The sequence below is a fragment of the Calcarisporiella thermophila genome, assembly GCF_041956535.1.
Source record: "Calcarisporiella thermophila strain CBS 279.70 unplaced genomic scaffold VTP21scaffold_9, whole genome shotgun sequence".
Lineage (NCBI taxonomy): Eukaryota > Fungi > Calcarisporiellomycota > Calcarisporiellomycetes > Calcarisporiellales > Calcarisporiellaceae > Calcarisporiella > Calcarisporiella thermophila.
Window position 1 is genome coordinate 164598 of NW_027192199.1, and position 18279 is coordinate 182876.

Consider the following 18279-nt stretch of genomic DNA (forward strand, 5'->3'; position numbering starts at 1 on the left):
CCACCATGTTTCAACTAAGTTTAATATCCAAGATTAAGATTACAAGCCATAGGTGCAATAGACTGACTTTGTTATTGCTTTTCTCCACCACAAACGCCAGTCTTACTCCCCACTGCTCGGTCGCAAGAAAAACAACGAAAGGGGGAAGGATGGGCGCGATAGTGGACCCGTGGAGCTTTACTGCCCCCCATTTCTCATAATAATATTAATGAGCCTGGCCGTGAATTAACCAACCCTCTGGCTTAATTGTGAAGTCAGCTAATTGGGCCGAAGCGGGCGTCCGGAGATGAGGGTGGCCGGCTTCGGGCTTGAGGCTCCGAGGCGGCCGGCAAGCGTTGCCCTGGGGGCAAGCGCACCTAAAGAAAAGAGCAATATTGGGATGTCCAGGCCATGAGAACCGTGCACAAAACCGACAGAACCAGAAGTGGAGTCGAAACGACAGGACCCAAACTTGACTCTCCGCACCTTCTTCTGGAGAATGTGCCTGGATGAATCCCAACCGACCGATTCTGTACGTCACCAACACCCATCGGCCATATATGGATGCTTTGGAGATTTTTGTTTGGCGAGAAACAGGAATCCTGGCCTATCGTCTGACACTCAGCTTAGCTGGGGCTAACACAAACTCTACCAAACCGGTCGACGTTGTGCTCATAGCTCATTTGTCCACCAAACTCTCTGCTTGTATGGGCAGCGAGGACACAAAGGGGCTGTCTAGCATTCCAAAATCTTCCCGCACTCGACACCAACCAAACTCCGAATCATGATCGTGATCGTGCATTTCGATTGAGCAGATCTTCTCTGTGGAAACAACTGATGATAGCTGGGCGAGTGTGGACGGGGATCAATGGGCTTGCAGAAAAAGGCCTAGACATGCGATAAATCCACTCCCGCACGACAAACATCGAGGCCCGTGAGCAGGTTTGCACAGCGGCCAACCACCGCGCTCAGCACCCAGCGTCTTCTCCGTGTTCGTCTTTGGCGCGCGAGTCGATTCTCTTCAGGGTAGCCTGCAAGGGTGCGCATCGCGCAAGACTTGCCAAAGGCGGGGACGAGAAGGCTGATCTCGTTTCCGCATTTGCCCTGCCCTGCTATGCTCAGGTACTCGACCACATACTTGCGGTAACTCGAGAGTCTGTAAGAGACCTGGCCAAAGAGGTTCCACTCTAAGATTGCTGGGAAAGGCAATAGGGTTGCCTTGACGATGTGATGTTGGGTCTAAATTAACGGCTCAAACATGTTTGTTTGTAACCATCCCACATTAGCGCTTTTGGCGCACGGCATTGGGCGGGCTCCGAGGATGGGGTGAGAAAATAAGGAGGAACCGAAATTGAGTGATTCAAATGGGAAAAGGCAGTCAAAGGAGGGGAGGAGGAGAAATGAAAATGGGGTGGATGAAGGGCGAAACGCACAAGATAGCCCAGCAAGCTATGGCCGTCTCCACCGTGCAAGCGCCAGATTCCCAGGCTGAGTTTTTCACCGAAATAGCGGTAGATATTTCCTTGGCTGCTCCACTTTCATTACGATCTTGATTAGATAGAATGTTATCTAGATTCAGACACACTTGCAATCATTCTGAAAACGCTCCCCTGTGGCCTCGGCAACCTACTGGTGCTTGAGTTGAGCGGAAACTGATACAGTACCGAGCCAAAACAGGTGATCAATAAGGGGTATTCGTCCATGGCTACTACTTTTCAAGTAGACTGTTTACCCTCCCTAGAGCTTAGGCGTGGAAATACCACTTGAGAGAAATTGATATTTTCCAGTGGCTTTCCGCGTCCATTTTAGACAGAGAGGGATAAAGTATTTGGCAAAACATGTGTAGTATACGAACAAATGAAAAACAAGTCCCCCTTAAATGTTATATCAGGTAGATGAATTAAAACTATGATTCTATTGAGCAGCATGAGGTGGATCTAACGAGGTAGTTGCCCACGATCCATTGATTTTCAAAATGATAATGTGGCCTTAATGCTTATCCAGAATTTTGTTAGACGCTCTTATCATGATTGGCTAAATCTTGCATCTCCATAATGTGATGTGAGGAAGCAAGGTGTGCATGGTGAGCAAGGGGACTTCAAAGCACGATAATCCTACATGACCGTGTCATGTTTTTAACATCATCGTTCGCCAGCTGGATTAGTTTGTTCGCCTGCCCGAGGAATATCGCGGTATTGGATGACGCCGCAGCAATATACAGAAATAGATATATTAGAAACCTTTGGTAAAAAAAAACTCCACCGTTTTTAAAAATTTTGTACCATCGTTTCTCTAAAGTTTTCATCATCTTTAGTCCAACTTCTTCTTTTTCATTTTTTTGTCGCATCTCTCATTGCATTTTCTCATATTACCTTCTTTTCTCATTCTATTTGTGTTAGTCGCGCGCTGATAATTCTATAATGGCCGGTACAGTATTCATTCTTCTATGATGTTCTCTTCTTGAAAGGATATCATCATCACTCCTGGGAATGGCACTATAAACGTGCATGATGAAGATGCCTAGTCTGAGCAATCCCAGTGTATCGATTTGCTGATTCTTTCTTATGTATTATAGTGGAAGACGCTTCGATGCCAGTGGCACAGGATATTAAAGCAGTGAATGGCAAGGTATGTTTACACGTTAATAAAAATCGCGTCCGCTAGTTTTTCTCTCCTTGTTTTTTAGTATTCAGGGCTATTTTATTAAGAGAAAATGTCCACCCATTAATCAATCTTTTGTTGAATGTTGTTTTCCTTTGCTAGATGGGGATCAAGGTTCTTCGCAAGAAGCTCCAAGGATACGTTGGGTTTTCAAATCTCCCAAATCAAGTGCACCGCAAATCGGTCAAGAAGGGATTCCAATTCACTGTAATGGTGGTTGGTGAATCTGGGCTTGGGAAGTCCACTCTAGTGAACACGCTTTTTAACGCCAATCTCTACCCGCCCAAGAGTGAGGTCGACCCATCAGCAGAGCTTCCCAAGACGGTTCAGATCCAGAGCATCTCGGCAGACATCGAGGAAAATGGCGTGAAATTGCGGCTGACGGTCGTGGATACGCCAGGGTTTGGCGACTTTGTGAACAACGAGGACAGGTAAATCTAGGGGCAAAGAAATGGCCTCGTAAGACTAATGGTCTACGAGGAGCATGAGTGGCACCAGGACTTGGTTATTGAGCATTTACATTCATCTAGCTGGAAGGCTATCTTGGAGAATATCGAGTCGAGATATGACGCCTATCTCGAGCAGGAAAACCGCGTGAATCGCCACAAGATCGTGGACAATCGCATCGCAGCCTGTCTCTACTTCATTGCTCCCACCGGCCACTCGTAAGCTTCCAGAATGAAGCCTCTGAAGGAAATACGTGGCTAATCGTTTGATCTTGGTTGTATTTTGGGTAGGTTGAAGCCGTTGGATATAGAGTTCATGCGTCGGCTTCACAACCGCGTCAATCTTATCCCTGTGATCGCCAAAAGCGACACTCTGACTGAAGAGGAGATTGCTCTCTTCAAAGAGCGGGTGCGTGATTCGTCCACGGATGCAAGTTGAGTGGCATGGCATTTAACGTGTAGTTTTATGTAGATTTTGGCCGACATTGCTTATCACAATATCAATATTTATCGGGCACCCACGTATGAGTACGATGACGAGGAGACCATCACCGAGAACCGTGATATTATGGTAGGTTCTTACCATTCAACTTAACAAGACTTGCCGAAACTCAACCGAGGCTTCCTTCCTACCCCTTAGACGAAAATCCCCTTCGCCGTCGTTGGAAGCAACCAGGAGATAGAGCTTGGCAATGGGGTCCGTGTGCGCGGCCGCCAGTATCCCTGGGGAATGATTGAGGTAGACAACGAAGAGCACTGCGACTTCGTCAAGCTGAGGCAAATGCTCATTCGCACGCACATGGAGGAGCTCAAGGCAAGTATTGCCAACCCCTGTAGCGCCGTCCTCGGCTCCATTTTTCTCATCTGCTTCGCCTGTCCATTCAATAGGAAAATACCCACAATATTCTCTACGAGACCTATCGCAGTGAGAAGCTGGCCGCGATGGGCATCCAACAGGACGAGCGCGTCTTCCGTGAGGTTGCCGACCCGCTTGCCAAGATGGAGGAGGAGCGCCGTCTCCACGAACAGAAACTCGCAAAGATGGAGGCTGAGATGCGGGCGGTGTTCCAGCAAAAGGTGCAGGAGAAGGAGTCGAAGCTGAAGCAGAGTGAGGAGGAGCTCTATGCACGACACCGTGAGATGAAGGAGGCGCTCGAAAAGAAGAGCCACGAGTTAGAGGAGAAAAAGCATCGCCTTGAGAGCGGCCGCCCCATCACGCCTGAGAAGTCGAAGAAGGCGCTGAAAGGGTTTACCTTCTCCAAGTGAGCCTAAAAAGAGGACCGAGTTTGGATTACCATGGGGGAGGAAAATAAATATCCATTGGATGTTTGATGATTTCGAAATATTTTTGAAATAATATCATCTAATATAATCATACATAGCACGAGTAATTATTGAATTTTATCCTTTTTTTTTTTGGCCTTTTTCACATGCTTCCTCCCATGACTCCGTTGTTCCTTTTTTTTTTTCTACCTTCTCTTTTTTGTTAGGTTATAAGTAATAATAAGTATTTTTCCGACACAAACGGCGGCTGATATCAACACCATTTTCAAACACGGGCGAAAAGTGGCTATGAAATGGAATTCCTAAAACCTAGCTATCATCTTATCTAGGGGAGGGGTGCAATTCTATGCGAGACCATCCAAACCATTTCACCTCATATTGATCAGGATGCCCTGGTGGTGGCAATTTTTTTTCATGTTTAAGTCAGAATCTACTATGAAAGGTCGCTCGAGAGTTTGCTCAAGAGTTTCATTGGGGTTCCCCCATGAATATCCGCCCATTCGTAAGGGAGATCACTAGATGGATAGTCCAAGCTCCATGTATTGATTAAACAAATGGATTAAGAAGAAGTGAAAAAAAAAAAGACTATAAACAAGATGAGCTCATTGACTAGTTTTGGTAGACCGCCTCATTTTCACGTCCCAATTGTAGACTCTTGCCGTATTGACTTCCATGGTCGTGATCTGGTCCCGCAGAAACTCTAGATCCTCAGTCGTGTGCTTGAGGTTGGTTTGTGCTGCACTGAGTTTTGAGGAGAGGAGGGCCTTGGCATCCTCGATTGTATATTCTAACATAACGTTGGCCTTTGTGTTCAAATAACCAAGTGAAAAAGCAGAAGAAAGTGGATGAGTAGCCTGAACCAACACCGAAAGGTAGTATAGAGCATTTACCCCGAGCCAAAGATTGACGGTTTCGGGCGGGTTGATTTTAGCCATGGCCCATAGGGTCTCATTCAACTCAAATTGCGTCTCGAGCGGTTCTGTATCCCCGTTTTCTCGGCGGCTCGCTAGAAACTCCACCATGGCAAGCGTCTTTTCTATCTCGGGGATCTTTTCTTCTAGTGCCTTTCTTCGTTGAAGCATGTTGATTTCCATGAATTTATATTTTCTAAAGAGCATAGAGTTGCGTAAGAAGAGGGTACTCGATTAGACAAGAAGTAAGATGATTAATTACGCAACAGCCTCTTGAAATTTGCGTAGAGTAGCCTCAATCGGCTCATCTTTTGGGATATATTCAGCGACATTTTCCTGAATGCAAGATGCCATCGCAACCATTAGTTAGGCTCTTTCGTTAATCGTGCTTTTCCACGCAGGATCGTAATAGATCAAGGTCATAAAGAGTGATATTTACCACAAATGGCGCCTTGGGAATGCCTCTTGGGTTCGTTTCCATCGTGTATGTCAGTGCGAATGGGTGCGTGGATTCGTGGTTTGGACGGGATGCAGGTAGATGTTGACTTGAGTCTCGACGCGATTGAGATATGTGTTTTTGAGTTTGGGAGCCGGGTGTCGTCATCCGAATTCAATTTCCCAAAACCAGACAGAATGTAGGATAATAGCTTATTTTTTCATGGATGCAATCTATTTAGGGCATAATTCCAATCAAACTTCAACCTAGACAATACAATGCAATCTAATACACATTAAAAAAATGAAAAGCACATGCACATGTGCTTGTATGAAGTGAAATAATACAACTGATGCTCATGGAAACAGAGAAAAACAAGAGATGGTGGCCTTGGATTGCCAAACTTTTCAGTACACCTACATTCAGCTCACCGATAGCGCTAAATATTGCTCTCTATATACTACGCCAACCCATATATGCCTTGAGGGTATTACATGTGGATGGTTATCTGCAGTTTCAATTGATTAGATACACGGGACGATGGCCGCCGTTAAAAAGTAACATAGGGTCGAAGATAAACAATGGTGGATTCAAATTCGCGTGACCATCTCCCTTCAACTTTGATTTTTCCCGCATTCTCTCCCTGCAGCATGTCCAAGGTTGTTTCAAACTGATGAAGAATCCCGATTCTTATATCCCGTGATGGATGAGTGAGGACGATAATTCGTACAAGGTGGCATATTGTTTTGACGGTGGCAAAAAAGAATGATTTGCACCAGCGCTTGACATGAACGGAAAGCTGGAGACCTTCCATCAGCTTGGATGCGGCCTATACGTCCCAAGAAAGAGAGGTGATTAAATCTCAAGTAAGATGAGCTTGTATTCCAATGCCTATCCCTTGTACCTTTGTGCACATTTCGAAGGCGATTTCCTTCAACTTCCTTATTAGAGCTTCATCAAGTCGACTCCCGAGAGCATCTGATTCCAATACTCTAGAAAATATACAGCCCCATGACTCCCAAAATATAAAGCTAGCTTCAATAGAGCTCCATGAAAGATTGCTATCGCCCTCATCCTTAGCAACGTCTGAGTAAACGTGGTACGCATGGTGCAAAAGAGTGCACACCGGGATAAGGGTCTCCAAAACGTTTGTATCCGTCAGCTGGTTTGGATTGAAGCCGGGGTAGCGAGAGACTTTGGAGATAAGTTCGACTCCAATAGCAATACGAATCTTTGGTAAATAAAGGGTAGATAAGGATGTTTGAGCCGAATATCGAGTATTAAAAGGGGAAAAAAAGAGACTTGCCAATAATCTACTAGCTTCGACACACTCGCCCGGCAGTGGTCGTGGTCGCGGTGATGTCTTTATGATCTCCCATGAGCAGATCGGAGACGAATGCGTATAAATGGCCACTATCATATCGGCTAAAATAAGCGAGTACCTATGCAGATCGTTTCAATATGGCGTGAGAGCGTGCAAAATAGAATCGCCGGAGTCTGCGAAAAGATTACCATATCCGCCGGACGGTTTCCAGCTTCACCAAATCTTTCTCATGAGGGTCGTCACGATCCATCTGCAACGCTCGAGCCATTTCCATCGCATGGCCTAAATAGGCCCTGGCTCTCCTCATTTCCCCCAACATATTTGCGCACAAGTGAAGATTGAAAAGAGCCAAGACGCTATCCCGGCTTGGAACATCAAGTGCATCCTCTATTGCCAATTTAGCTTTATCATAAAAATGGCTGGCAATGCTAGGAAGGTGATGCGGATACGAAGTCGCATGGCACGTGTATTCATGGCTAGCTGAGAACGCGAGGGCAGAATAAAGAAGTGAGGGCGGAAGAGTTCCTTTTTGGTATTGCTCTAAAAGTTCGGCCCGGTTGGCATGGGGGCACCCCGTATAGCATTCGCCGAGATACATATGGAATAAATAGTCCAGCAGATTTGGCTTCATTAGAGTGGAAATCTGGGTGTGTGTGTCGGAGGCGGTATCGAAAGTAGTCCATGGGAGCAACTCATCCCCGGTGTAGGGCCAGTAAGTCTCGTAGAATAATTCCTGTTCCTGCTCTTTAAACGATGTAGTGCAATTAAAACGAGACATCTTAGAAGTAAGAATGCTGGAATTGTCTATCACGAAGTGACCTCGCAGCAAGCGCTCCAAATCGCTCAGCATTGTCAAACGCAGCTGAAATATAAGGCCACTTGGGGACATGAGAAATGCCCACCTCATAAAACGTCTTTCACCCTTTTTTCTTTTTATCGCCCAAGTCGATGAAGGTGATTTTGATACGGATGCGCAACCGCTCTGCGGGGTGGAAGGATCTGATATGAGGGTGAGATAGGTTGAGCGATGGGGGACATGGGGAGAATGCTGATTAAGTCTATGTAGTTCCGACTCTATTTGATCGAGATCAAGGTTAAGAGACTTGACCTTGTACAATTGTTGCCTTAATTCATCACGAGCCATGATGCCGCTTGGAACGATGAGAAATCTATAGACAGGAATATGCTATAGCAAAGATGAATGCATTACCAAGGGGAAACCACCTAGATTCTTGGCGGTGCTTCCAATATTGAAATTAAAATAAAGTTTTAGGACGTAAAAATGTTAACAAATCTGTTATTCTCCAATTCTTCCTCATATGGCAATTTTGCATTATGGCCAATATGATAGTCTTCCCATCGTAGGGTACGAATTTGAATACATAAGAGAACTACAGGATACGCCTTTCCAGATGCTTGCCCATTAGTACCATTTCATCCCGTCAAAGTGCATCCGTATTTAAATCCGTCACACATGGCCAATCTAATAGATAACCTTCGTCTTCCTCCGTATTCTTTAAATCTCATGGGTCGAGGCAAGCTTGTCATGAGTAGAATAGAGGATATCGATGGATACCTTGTTCCTGTTACGATTTTCTATGAAAGTCAAAATGTTTGAAGATGGGGGGTACGGATATCTTCAAGCTATCAATTAACAAAACTGTTGAACAAACACATATATGTGTATGTATGTATATAAAGTGTATCAGCCGTCGCTCAAGACGTTCCAAATATATAAATATATATATACAAGACACATTTCGGGCCATCGGTAGTTATTTCGGAGACTCCACTGGAACCTGAATTAGTGGTCGCAGCTCATCCAGGGTTTCTCGGAGATCCCGTAGCATGACCTTCACCATATTGCACTCAGTTCGAGCATAGGTCTGAAGGAGGTCATGCACCTCCTCTAGTTGGAGGAATATTCTGCGACGCACTTGCGGGACTGGGTGAATAAACGTGATACGCTTCACGATATGACATGCCGATTGCAAGTACCCCACCGGATAAAACTTGCAAAAGTCGTTTTTAAGGGCGGCAATCCGCAAGCAAGAGATCAACATGGACCCAGCCTTGAAACACTCGTCCAGCGCAATCGTCCTTATTTTCCTCATTGTGGGTGTCTTCAGTCGTTCCTCCGGGGCCTCGATCCCCAAGATCCGGCAAAAAAGGCGTCCCCACGCGTCCCAAAAAAAGCCGTTCACCCCGATGGAATACCAGAGCATGGTCTTGTACCATTTCTCATTCTCCTTCTTGGAAAAGATCTGGAAGCTTTTCTGGATAAATGCAGAAAGTGGGATGAGGATATGGAGGATTTCAGGGTCGGACATGGTGTTTGGGTCGATGTCGGGAAAATTGACAACCTCAGCGACATAATCGATACCCATCGAGTAGCACATCTATCCAAGTCGCAGAGTTAATGGCCAAGTATGGAAATGACATATGGCAGACGATTCGGAACCTACCAAAGTGACCACTGCCACCTCGCTTTCACCTGGAAGGGGTCGAGGTCGTGGTGAGGTCCATAGGACATCCAGCGGGATCAGAGGACGCATATGTGCATACACTGCCAACGCCATATCCATGATGCAGATGGTGTACCTTTGGGAACAGAGGGAGAGGATCGTGAGAGGGGGCCAGAAAAGGAACGTCATTTCAATCGACATTACCATATTCTCCGAGTGGTTTCCAACTTGACGCGATCTCTTACATTCGGGTCATCGCCATCCATCCCTAGGGACCGTGCCATTTCCAGCGCGCTTCTTAAATATACCGCCGCCATTTTAGTATCGCCCATTGTGATTTCGCATTGGAACATGTTGACCAGTGAAAGCACAGTGTCCTGGCTTGGAAGATCTAACACATCCTCCACTTCTGCCTTGGCCTTTTCATGGTAGAATACGGCAACCGGAAGACATTGATCTTGAAAAGGGGTGATATGGCTAGAGTATGCATGAGTTGATGCGTAGGCAAGGGATGAATAGAGGAGAGAGGGGGGGAGGGTTTTGTTCTGATACCGGTCTAAAAGTTCTGCGCGGTTGGCATGGGGGCATCCAATATAGCAATCGCTGAGATACATGTGGAATAAATAGTCTTGCACATTCCGATGCAGAGGCGCTGAGATCTCTGACTTTGCCGCGGTAGGGAGGTCGAACTTGACCCAGGGGAACGCTTCGAGATCTGTAGTTGGCCAGAAAACATTATAGTACACCCCATCCTTTGGAATGGGCTTAGCTCTCTTCTTATATTTATAGGGGATGTCGGGGACAGGAACATTATTGCTTTCTGTCATGAAATGGCTTCGCAGCAAGAGCTCCAGATCGCTCAGCATCGTCAGACGCAGCTGAAATCTTAGGCCACTTGGTGACATGAAGAATGCCCATCTCATAAAAGGCTTCTCGCCATTCTTCCTTTTTATCGCCCAGGTATTCGAGGTTGAACGTGAAATGGATTTGCAATTACTCTTTGGTGAGGAGCGATCGGATCCGGGAGTGTAGTGGGGTGAAGAGGAGGAGGAGGAGGAGGAGGAGGAGGAAACGCCAGTGCTAGCAACATAGTGCATTTCAGCCTGTAGCTCATCAAGCTGCGCGCCAAGAAGCTTGGCTTGGGATATGTATTGCGTTAACTGGTTGATTGAATCGTCGGATGAGGCTAGGTGGGAGGGGTGTTCTACTGACATGGTGTTGTAGTTTGTACAAGCGAAGCAATAATTGGCAAAACAGAGCACTTTTTCTGTCCACTACGCATTATCTCATTTGATCTAGGTCAAGCCGTGGCATCAACAGAAAATATCGAAATTTTTTTATACCCAGAGCCAAGGTTTGAAATTGACATATTGTAAATGGATTGGAAGAGCATAAATAAAGACCAAAAGAGAATATAAACTATACAAGAAATAAAGGGGTAAAAACGTCATGAATCAAGCCCCTTTGGGAGGTTTTTGCTTTGATACAATTGTCCGGTATTTCAACGCCTGCGCTTCCTCCCACCCCTCCTCCTCGTCTTCTGTATCTATCCTCCCAGTCGCTTTTATAGTACGGATAGCCTCGGTGATTTCCCCGAGTAATCTTTTGCTCACTTCGCATTTCCCATTTGGGTGCGCCAAGAGAGCCTTTTTGACCCCGACCAGCTGCCGAAATGCATTCTCACGTGTATATACATCAGGGTGGTGTGTGAAAGTGTGCTTGGCGAGCTCGCAGGCAAGTTTGACTGAGTTGATAGGGGTATATTTACACCAGATGCCAACCGAGGCAGGGAGTCTGGCTGCCTTTTGAATACAGTATGCCAGGTTCGTTGCGGTTTTCGCGCACTCTCTTGTTGCCGTCTCTTTTAATCTAGCCCACTCTTCCTCCTGCCCCTCCGAATCTGCGGCTATCCTTAGAACCCTCCACCAGAGCTGCCCTATGGTATCCCAATAAAGACTCATGACCCACACCGCATGCCATGTCTGTGGCTGATGGGTGGCGGCCCGCATCGCATCCGTGAGGCTGTTTTGTACCCGCTGGAGGAAGTCTGAGACGGCGAAGTTGATGTTAGAGACCGGAGCAAGACAGGATAATGGGTCGGGGAGACTGACAAGGCATAAGAAGAACTCGACGCGCACCATCAAATTCACCTAAATGGGGCCAGAGAGATCAATGGGGGAGTGAGCATCGCCCATGGTGGAAGAGGGGGGATATAGAAAACATGGAATGGGAAATGAAAACCTACTAGCTGAAGACTCACGTCTTCGCTCTCCCCTGGTATATGATTCGGTCTTGGCGCATTTCGGATTAGATCAGGGGCAATCATCGGGGTAGATTGCTCGTGAAAAACCATGGTCAAGTCCAATAGACACAGCGCATACCTGTAGAAGAGTCGGCGGAATGAAAGCTTAGACGCTATGTCAACCTCTCGGTGGACCTCTTTCTCTTGGATATAGTTACCATAATCGCCGCCCGGTCTCCAGACGGATCGGGTTCCTCTCATGCCTCTCCTCTTTCTCCAGCTTTAATGCCCGCGCCATCGCCACCGCATGGTGAAGATGCCCAGCCTTGTTCCTGCGTCTTCCACTCGCTTGCTCGTACAAATGCAGATTGATCAGCGCTAGCACCGTATCTTCAGAGGGAATATCAAAAACCTCCGCAAGGGCATGCGTTGCTTTTTCGTAAAACACTACCGACACCTCTTGCAAGTGATGCGGTGTGAAGGGGGCGGCATGCGAAGCTATTGCATGGAGTGCCGACCATGCCAGGGCTGAGTAGAGGAGAGGGGCTGAAAGGGAATGGGTATAGTAGCCCTCGAGGAGACACGCGGATTCAGGGTGGGGAAAGAGGGGAAAGCAGCTGGACGCATAGATAGTAAACAGATAATCGGAATACTTTTTTAGTGTTGGTGCGGGAACATCGCCGGCGGCCCCGACATGAAGCACGGGGATGGGTGAGGGGAGACTTCCCAACCCCGTTAGCTCGGCGTCCATCAGGAATGGAAAAGCCTCTGGCGTAGTGAAGCGATTGAACTTTGCAAACTTGGGTCTTTTCGGCCGCCTTTTTTGGGCCCATTCCACACAAGATACGTCTCCTTTCATCCTCGCCCCCGGTCCCCTCTCTCCTCTCCCTCTGTCCCATCTCCCCTCGACCCCATCCTCCTCGGCGGCCTCCATTTCCCCTTCCAGCCGCGTGAAACATCTCTTGAATATTCTATCTAAATCACCTATTGTGTTGATATGTAATCGCATGTACACCTTGTCTTTCTCGACGAAAAAATTGTACGAGCCGGTTGAGGAAGACCTGTCGGGGAGAGTTGAAGCGCCATATTGGCATTGGCGTGGAAAGAAGTGGGGCGGGGGGGCGGGCGATACCCGCGTTGCGGTCTCAGGGGGGGAAGACGTGCCGGACCGAGTGCGATGCGATAGAGACGAGTGGGGCCACTTTGTCGTGGTATAGCGGATTGCAACGACTTCCTCCTCTACCTCAACCAGGAGGTCATATAGATCATCGAGCTGAGCGAAGATGCTATCCATTCACAAGTGGTTCTCTCTTCTATTCGAGAGGGGGATGGGACGGAATGAATATATAGTCCAAATTCGAGGAGGAAAAAAGCAAGTCCGAGGTGGTTCGCTATTGTCACCGCGTACCACAAGGTTCAGACTGCATCGTTTGATCTAAGGTTTTATCTGGACAGACGGGTTGGTCATCCTAGGATTACTCGCCTCTCTCACGCGTGTCGAGAAAACTCGTCCTCAACTCTAGGTGTAACCCCTTGCCCTAGGCTGCATCCCTATTCTTCTTGAAAACAACGACTCCACACTATTCAGCAGTATAGAACAGTAAATTGCATTGCCACATTTCAGGCTCCTTATCCCTATCCGAACCGCTCGTCAAGGCTAACGCTTATAACCCTCCTTCCATATTAGTGCAACCTGGCGATACTCGTTCATTTTCATTGGCTGCCACTCACGAGATGTATCCGCATCGTGGCTAATGCTTTTGTGCTACGAAAGACCTGTACTGTTGAAGATATGAGAACCTTAATTTCCTCAATAAATATGGTGTATTTTTAGAAACAGGTGGGCCATTGTCGTCATCTCATCCCGCCTTCTTTGGAACTTCACTGGAATATCGTTCGGCGGATAAGCGGGGGGGAACTCTAATACATCGGCCGCTCCTCTTTCACCTCAACCCTACCCGTCCGAGGTAACTCTAAATGAACCAAGTGTGCAGTTCCAGCTGATAAAAAAAAATTGCTGGAGCCAAAGAGCCCATTCCCCAATGGGGTAGAGTGTTGATAAGATCATTTCTATTTGTTACAGTTTACAGCTTTGAAGAAATTCAATCTACAGGGCTTCCTGGAGATATGGTTTTCACACCATAGGCTCTTCTCTTTGTCCGCTTGCGTAAGAAACTGTGCTGGCTTCCGCGCCACTAGAGTGGCTCGTTTCGCAGTGCGACAACGGATGTTGAATTCGTCGCTTGCCGACTCTCCTCCTTCCACGGATCCCCCTCCTCCTCCTCCTTCTCTTCCTCCTCCTCAAGCGCCCTCCAGTAGCTCTCCGATGACCTCACACAGTTTCCTTCTCAACCCCTTCACAATTCCAATTTTGTCCGGCTCCAAGCAACCAAGCTCCCTGGTGGTGTCACGCAGCTGCCCGACAACCCAAGTCCGCACACCACCCTCGATTCTCACCAGTCGACGTAGTAGCCAGCAAGCTGCGTCAGCCGTTTCTCCGGGATGATACTCGCACCAATTCTGCGCCCTCGCCCCTCTGACAACGAAGCTTAACACCACTCTACCGGTTTTCAAGCACTCTTTAAACGCCAGCGCCCTGAGTTTCTGCACCGCTGGCGTGACCAACCTCTCAGGCGCAACCTGTGCATCTAGAAAATGTACGTACATATTGCCCCAGCAGAGCCAAAAGTGTGCTTCGGTTCTAAGCGCTATGCAATTGACTTGGTTCTCGGGACGGGGAGGGCATTCATTGGCAATGGCATTAAGCGCATCCATGGTTTCGCGTTGGAGAGTCAGAGCAAGTCTGAGCAGAGTATCCAGAAGGGCATCATCGGGGAGCGTCCAGTCGATTTCGGGGGTATAAGCGAGCTTGATAAAGGTATCGATACAATGATAAAAATCCTTCTAAAGGCGCGCAAACAAAAAGGGATCTGAGATCAATACAATCATCCATCTGTTGGGACTTTGAATAGGATATCGCATTTTACCAGGTAAATGCGCAAGTGGCTCCCCTCGCCGGGTAAGAGTTTCGGTCGTGGCATACGCGCCAGCTCATCGGTGTACACGGTTAATTTCGTTCCGCATAGGACTGCCGAGGTCACATCAGCAAGACACAATCCCAACCTATTAATAAAAGGCAGCCATCCAGTTAGAGCCAGTGCTGTCCCTCGCCCCCTCCCCCTCCAAGCAGAGATGCTATTACCAGATGCGGTTCCGGAATTCTTTTTCCTCGATATCTGTCCCTTCATCTTTTCTGTCGAGTTCGGCCACTCTTGCTAACACGATGGCATGGCGTAGCCAAGTGTAAGCGACTTCTAAGTGCCCTTTCATCTTTGAAAACAAATGCAGGTTGAGACTGGCCACAATATTTTCTATCCCATTGTCATCAAACATGTCCTCCAATGAAGCCTTGGCATGCTCGTAGAAGTAATCGGCGAGCCAAATCAGATGCTGCTGAAAGGGGTTGGAATGGCACACGAGGGTATGCTTCGCGGCCCACGCAAGCGCAGAGTACAGAAACGGCGTCGAGAGCTCATTTGAATAATATTTCTCGAGAAGACGCGTGCGAATCGTGGGTGGAATAGGAGGCAGCCCAGAAAAGCAATCGCTGGCATAGATTAAGAAGAGGTGGTTCATGACCTTCCGCTTGAAGCTTGGGAATTTGTCGAGCTCCTTCATCTTTTCCGGAATAAGCTCAATTTCACAATATCGGCTGTGTTGCTGGAGAAAGAGTGTGCAGCGCTGATCGGGGTCGCGCGGGGGAGATTGTGGAGACGAGAAAGATTCGGGAAGTCTTGTATGATCTTTCTCGAATACAAAATGAGAGCACAGAAGGCGGTGAAGATCCCCCAGGGTGTTTAAGCGAAGCTGAAAAAGGAGGCCTTGTGGTGACATGCATAGGCGCCAATCGACCGCTTTCTGCTTCAATAATTGCTGTTGCGACGCTGGACAGGCGCGTTTGCGTAGACTATTTGGCCTATTATCTGATGACGAATGATCTTGCGGGAAACATGACGAAGAGGCGTCTCCGAATGATAAACAATTGTTTGGATCGAACGATAAGTCTATCTCTGATTGATTATTGCAGCTCATTCGAGAAAAGAATGATAGCAATTTGACGGTAGATTCCACCTAGACCTTGGCTGAAAGTGGAAATAGGACCGTTCAATCGCATTGTGGCTCAACTATTCATCATCTAAGGCAAATCGAAAATCTCCCGTGGTCCAATTGGGACTTAATCAGTTCGTAGGTCGCCTCGGCCTATTCTTTTGGCTATTGAATCTTTCGAGCTCACGGTTAAGTGAGATCGGAGAGGAGAGGTGCTGACGCCTAAGACACGCGGTTTTCGAGGTGTCCAAGCGTAGCGTTCAATTCATACTGCCTTTTCAACTTAACCACCCGTCTTCTCACTACCTATCTTTGCGTTCCTAAATATTTCGTACAGACGAATCTCTATCGCTTTGCAGCTATGAGCACTTTCTCATCAGCCTTGTCCCGCATTCATCTTAGTCCTCAAGTTCAGTTCGACACAAGCTCTGGGCAACCCCTCCTCGACCGGTTGAACATGCACCTCTCTCCTGGCCTTATAGAACAGGATGCCGGGTGCAATTTTCAGGAGAAATCCAGCTTTCCTAATTTAGCCATTTATTTTGTGATTCTTTCGTCAGCGCAAGTTATACATTGCCATCTGTCGTTGTATAATGTGGGAAAACCTCAACTGGACTGTTGTCATCTCCACTCTTGGCGTAGTGGCTCTAGCCTCCTCTTATTTTCTTAGCAAGCCAACTTCATCCTCGGCGCCTTCTCCTGGCTCCCCGACAGTCGATCCGCCCAAAGACCAAGAATTCACTCCCTCCGAGCTCTCAAAATACAACGGCACCGATAAAAGCTTGCCTATTTACGTTGCGATCAAGGGGACCGTGTTTGATGTGAGCAAGAGCGGAAGCTATGGGCCGGGCGGAAGCTACCACTGCTTCGCAGGGCGCGATGCATCACGGGTAAATAGAATCGAGACATTGTCCGCCTCTAGATGTTTGATTTATAACATGGCATTCATGGGTTTACAGGCACTAGGGATGAGTTCGCTGAAGCCAGAGGATTGTGTTGCGGACTACAGCAACTTGGATGAGAAACAGGTAAGGGTTCTTTTATTCCTCTCCTCTTCCCCTGTTCCCGCTTGTTCCATTTTACTAACCAATTTGAATACCAGCTCAAGGTCCTGGATGACTGGTACAAGTTCTTTGCCAAGAGATACAGTGTCGTCGGAAAGGTGGTCAATTAAATATGGATATTATTGAACTTGGAAAGAGAGTGACAAATAAATATGGAGAAGAAAGAAATAGCCGCAGAGAATACCAATTAAAAGTGCCTATAAATATCGTATCTCATCTCTCATAATACATGGACGACTTGCGCCTGACCTTGGGCCGGCCGGTCTGGGGCTCCGCATACTTGTCCTAGATGGAGGGAGTCGGGGTCAGCTCTCTCCAGTCTCTTTGCACACAAAGCATCGCCAACTTACCAGACAATATTTGGGCAGAACTCCTCTCAGCCCTCCTTGCGTCAGATTGACGCCCTGGATCCAGCCATCGTCAAATTCCATCAAAACTTTGATCTCGTCGCCGAACTTGATCTCCATCTCATCCTGTAGCATCGGCGTATAGCCCGCCACCACCCTGTATATCTTCTCCTCGCGACTAGTGTCCTTGCTTACCGGCGCAAACGTGGAAATGTTGCCGAACTCGGCGGCTGATCGGTCGATAAGAGCGGCAGTAATCGCCTGGCGCCGACGGTATCGCGCGTAGAATATAAATGCCACAATAAGCAGAAGGGCCCCGCCGATCACGGCGAGGCCGATGATCATGGGCTTGGAGACTTCCGTGTAAACATTGGCTCCGGTGGGGGTGCTGACGCTCTCGGCCGCGGCCGTGGACCTTGCGGCCGCAGAGGAGAGAGGAGAGGTGGAGGAGGGGGGGGGCGGGAACTCTAGACGATGGCGGGGATGTGGAGGCGAGTGAGGGAAGAGGGCTGGATGTGGAGGATGCGTTTAGCGTGGCAGGCGCGGCGGTTTGCGCCGGCGGCGTCGAGACGGGCTGAATGGGCGGGTCACCTGTTAGGAAAGCATGAGCGTTAGTGAGCATCCACGCGATGCACGTGCATGCTAAATCCTCATACCGCGATTCTGCGCCGGCGCTTGCTTCTGGGGAGGGGGATTCTTTTGCGGAATCTTTGGCTTTGGTGGATTGTTAGCGCCACCGCCCGGCTTGTTCTGTGGATCTGGTGGCCCGGCGTTGGCCGGCTTTCCAGGGCCGTTGGGATTCTTCTTTGGAATCGGATCGGGAGCGTTCCCCCTAGGGGGAGGCTGCTTGATGGGAGCCTTGGTGTCATCGATGGGAGGGGGCGCCCGACGCAGCCGCTTGCGTTTGAGAGTGCGGGGATGGGGGGAGAATGCGGTGACGATGGAGAAGGAAAGGAAGGGGAGGGGCGCGAGCGTCCGCCAGTGCATGGTGGGGTGGGGGCAGCGAGGGTATA

General features: G+C 48.1%; 10 protein-coding genes across 10 annotated transcripts; 2 read left to right on the plus strand and 8 right to left on the minus strand.

Annotated features, from left to right (window-relative positions):
• Nucleotides 1–258: 258 nt before the first annotated feature.
• Nucleotides 259–781, minus strand: VTP21DRAFT_11425 (uncharacterized protein; the record flags this gene model as incomplete). The annotated part of the gene is made up of 3 exons (XM_069390868.1): nt 259–356; nt 415–586; nt 671–781. 3 exons carry the CDS (start codon nt 779–781, stop codon nt 259–261), a joined length of 381 nt encoding a protein of 126 aa, XP_069252056.1.
• Nucleotides 782–867: 86 nt separating this feature from the next.
• On the minus strand, nt 868–1682 carry VTP21DRAFT_11426 (uncharacterized protein; the record flags this gene model as incomplete). Its single annotated transcript, XM_069390869.1, has 3 exons — nt 868–1218; nt 1409–1548; nt 1610–1682. The coding sequence occupies 3 exons, from the start codon at nt 1680–1682 to the stop codon at nt 868–870; spliced, it is 564 nt and encodes a 187-aa protein (XP_069252057.1).
• Nucleotides 1683–2399: 717 nt separating this feature from the next.
• Nucleotides 2400–4352, plus strand: VTP21DRAFT_11427 (uncharacterized protein; the record flags this gene model as incomplete). The annotated part of the gene is made up of 8 exons (XM_069390870.1): nt 2400–2406; nt 2555–2607; nt 2743–3071; nt 3171–3305; nt 3378–3495; nt 3559–3657; nt 3727–3900; nt 3975–4352. The coding sequence occupies 8 exons, from the start codon at nt 2400–2402 to the stop codon at nt 4350–4352; spliced, it is 1293 nt and encodes a 430-aa protein (XP_069252058.1).
• Nucleotides 4353–4972: 620 nt separating this feature from the next.
• Nucleotides 4973–5885, minus strand: VTP21DRAFT_11428 (uncharacterized protein; the record flags this gene model as incomplete). The annotated part of the gene is made up of 4 exons (XM_069390871.1): nt 4973–5173; nt 5261–5477; nt 5544–5617; nt 5721–5885. 4 exons carry the CDS (start codon nt 5883–5885, stop codon nt 4973–4975), a joined length of 657 nt encoding a protein of 218 aa, XP_069252059.1.
• Nucleotides 5886–6267: 382 nt separating this feature from the next.
• Nucleotides 6268–8185, minus strand: VTP21DRAFT_11429 (uncharacterized protein; the record flags this gene model as incomplete). Its single annotated transcript, XM_069390872.1, has 4 exons — nt 6268–6546; nt 6622–6948; nt 7024–7159; nt 7230–8185. 4 exons carry the CDS (start codon nt 8183–8185, stop codon nt 6268–6270), a joined length of 1698 nt encoding a protein of 565 aa, XP_069252060.1.
• A 631-nt stretch (nt 8186–8816) lies between these two features.
• On the minus strand, nt 8817–10720 carry VTP21DRAFT_11430 (uncharacterized protein; the record flags this gene model as incomplete). The annotated part of the gene is made up of 3 exons (XM_069390874.1): nt 8817–9440; nt 9507–9642; nt 9711–10720. 3 exons carry the CDS (start codon nt 10718–10720, stop codon nt 8817–8819), a joined length of 1770 nt encoding a protein of 589 aa, XP_069252061.1.
• A 240-nt stretch (nt 10721–10960) lies between these two features.
• On the minus strand, nt 10961–13042 carry VTP21DRAFT_11431 (uncharacterized protein; the record flags this gene model as incomplete). The annotated part of the gene is made up of 3 exons (XM_069390875.1): nt 10961–11656; nt 11752–11887; nt 11967–13042. The coding sequence occupies 3 exons, from the start codon at nt 13040–13042 to the stop codon at nt 10961–10963; spliced, it is 1908 nt and encodes a 635-aa protein (XP_069252062.1).
• A 1007-nt stretch (nt 13043–14049) lies between these two features.
• VTP21DRAFT_11432 (uncharacterized protein) lies at nt 14050–15840 on the minus strand (the record flags this gene model as incomplete). Its single annotated transcript, XM_069390876.1, has 3 exons — nt 14050–14652; nt 14736–14871; nt 14951–15840. The coding sequence occupies 3 exons, from the start codon at nt 15838–15840 to the stop codon at nt 14050–14052; spliced, it is 1629 nt and encodes a 542-aa protein (XP_069252063.1).
• A 608-nt stretch (nt 15841–16448) lies between these two features.
• VTP21DRAFT_11433 (uncharacterized protein) lies at nt 16449–17029 on the plus strand (the record flags this gene model as incomplete). The annotated part of the gene is made up of 3 exons (XM_069390877.1): nt 16449–16745; nt 16815–16883; nt 16958–17029. The coding sequence occupies 3 exons, from the start codon at nt 16449–16451 to the stop codon at nt 17027–17029; spliced, it is 438 nt and encodes a 145-aa protein (XP_069252064.1).
• A 103-nt stretch (nt 17030–17132) lies between these two features.
• On the minus strand, nt 17133–18253 carry VTP21DRAFT_11434 (uncharacterized protein; the record flags this gene model as incomplete). The annotated part of the gene is made up of 4 exons (XM_069390878.1): nt 17133–17204; nt 17270–17681; nt 17740–17857; nt 17923–18253. The coding sequence occupies 4 exons, from the start codon at nt 18251–18253 to the stop codon at nt 17133–17135; spliced, it is 933 nt and encodes a 310-aa protein (XP_069252065.1).
• Nucleotides 18254–18279: the final 26 nt, after the last annotated feature.